The sequence below is a fragment of the Triticum urartu genome, unplaced genomic scaffold, assembly GCF_003073215.2.
Source record: "Triticum urartu cultivar G1812 unplaced genomic scaffold, Tu2.1 TuUngrouped_contig_5283, whole genome shotgun sequence".
Lineage (NCBI taxonomy): Eukaryota > Viridiplantae > Streptophyta > Magnoliopsida > Poales > Poaceae > Triticum > Triticum urartu.
The window spans coordinates 1-1,916 of NW_024115947.1; the positions used below are offsets into that span (position 1 = coordinate 1).

Here is a 1,916-nt window from a genome sequence, read left to right on the forward strand (position 1 = left end):
CCGGCGCGGGTTACTCGAGCCGCGGCTACTACGCCGGCGATGCCACTGCCATGGCCGGTAACTTCTTCGTGGCGCCGGAGGAGCAGATCATGGCCGATCCGGCTGGATTCATGGTCGATCTGAACCTCCAGTTCGACGACCAGGACGACGGCGCCGGCACGTCGGCGGCGGCGTGCAAGAGGAAGTTCGGCGACCAGAACGGCACTCAGAGCGACGCGGTCACCGCCCCGAAGAAGAAGGCGCGCTCCACGGCACCACCGGTACGTGAAAACGTGTCCTGAGTTCCTGGCAGCTCTTGACATAATATGTCACGGGGTCAGGGTGCCTGACGGCGTTGAGTGTCTGTCTGATCGATGCAGGTGCAGAGGAAGGGCAAGAGCAGCGCGCAGCCCAAGAAGGCTTCGAAGGGCTCGTGCAGCCGAGGCGCCCAGGAAGAGAGCAATGGCGAGGCCACCAACCACGTGCAAAGCTCCAGCAACTACCTCTCCGACGAGGAGGGCTCGCTGGAGATGACCTCCTGCAGCAACATGAGCTCGGCGTCCAAGAAGACGTCGTCGTCGCGGGGTGACCACGGCGGCGGCGCCAAGGCGAGGGCCGGGCGCGGAGCGGCCACCGACCCGCAGAGCCTCTACGCCAGGGTAAGTTAATGGGTAGAAGTGCCAACGCAGTCGGCCACAACGTCTGTGATGAAGTCTGAATATTAATCTGAAATGTTTGTGTTGTCGTTAGCAGAAACGTAGAGAAAAGATCAACGAGCGGCTGAAGGTGCTGCAGAACCTCATCCCTAACGGAACCAAGGTAATTATTTTTAAATTTCAATCATTCGAGCTACGACTGGAACATTTGTTATACTAATGCAAATATCTGGGGAAATGATGATGTGGTTATAAATTTCTAATGCATGCGAGATTTGGCTTTCAGGTGGACATCAGCACGATGCTGGAAGAAGCAGTTCACTACATCAAGTTCATGCAGCTCCAGATCAAGGTCGGTTCTGGCGAAACTCCAACCATATATTAACCCTTTTATTAGAAATCTATGGATGTTTTTCAGGGCTGCACTTTTATCTTCAGAAGATTAATGACTAGTAGAAACTGTTTTGAGCAAATTGATCCTGACTGTTTCCTGTTGTGCACAGCTTTTGAGCTCGGATGACATGTGGATGTTCGCGCCGATCGCCTACAACGGCTTCAACGTCGGCCTCGACCTCAAGATCGCGCCGCCGCAGCAATGATCAGCTCTGGAGCCAACGAGGCTCGAGCAACTTTCTCGGCAGTTCATATGTGCATTCGTGCACAATGATTCTTAAGTGTTTAGATTATTCCTTCTTGAATTCATTTCAGTCATAAATTACAGACAAACGGCATATATAATACAAATTGAACGATATTTTTACCTTATTACGCTCATTTGTCCTCGAGATGAATCCTGTTTCGACGGACGCCAGTAGTTTTTCCCTCATTTTCTCGATATTAGTTACTCCCTCCGTCTCATAATATAAGATTAGTGTCAAAACACGTCTTATTTTATGAGACGGAGGGAATAACAGCCAATCAATAGGTCATAGGTGTAACTTAAGGTGTATAATTAAACATGACTAGTAAAACGTCCGTGCGTTGCTACGGGCTACAATGCATGCATATAAATGAGTCAAACAAATGATAAGGTCAAAGCTGGATTTAGTATATTAGGTGCACGTGCAATGCCATAAAACATCGCCCGAAAACCCTTGTCTTTGGAAGGTGTCCGTGCGCTGCCATAAAAAATCCAAAGGTCTTCAAGCTATTCTTTTTGGACGTCGACATAATTCATCTCCATCTCTCTCATACTCTGTGAAAACAAACATATATATAAAGACACCTTTTGTATTATCACGGGCCAAGAAAGATGATCCCTTCAGACTTCTCATGCCCTCT

At 49.2% G+C, this 1,916-nt stretch overlaps 1 protein-coding gene across 1 annotated transcript; it reads left to right on the forward strand.

The window, feature by feature from the left end:
• Positions 1-45: 45 nt before the first annotated feature.
• On the forward strand, positions 46-1,382 carry LOC125529016 (transcription factor RSL2-like). The gene is made up of 5 exons (XM_048693426.1): positions 46-260; positions 360-638; positions 733-798; positions 922-987; positions 1,139-1,382. Exons 1-5 carry the CDS (start codon positions 51-53, stop codon positions 1,232-1,234), a joined length of 717 nt encoding a protein of 238 aa, XP_048549383.1. The 5' UTR covers positions 46-50; the 3' UTR covers positions 1,235-1,382.
• The last annotated feature ends 534 nt before the right edge of the window (positions 1,383-1,916 follow it).

Coding starts and splice junctions, on each gene's coding strand:
- LOC125529016 (XM_048693426.1), top strand. CDS start 51: ATGGCCGGTAACTTCTTCGTGGCGCCGGAGGAGCAGATCATGGCCGAT. Junction 261..359: donor CGCGCTCCACGGCACCACCG/GTACGTGAAAAC, acceptor TGATCGATGCAG/GTGCAGAGGAAGGGCAAGAG. Junction 799..921: donor TCATCCCTAACGGAACCAAG/GTAATTATTTTT, acceptor TTTGGCTTTCAG/GTGGACATCAGCACGATGCT.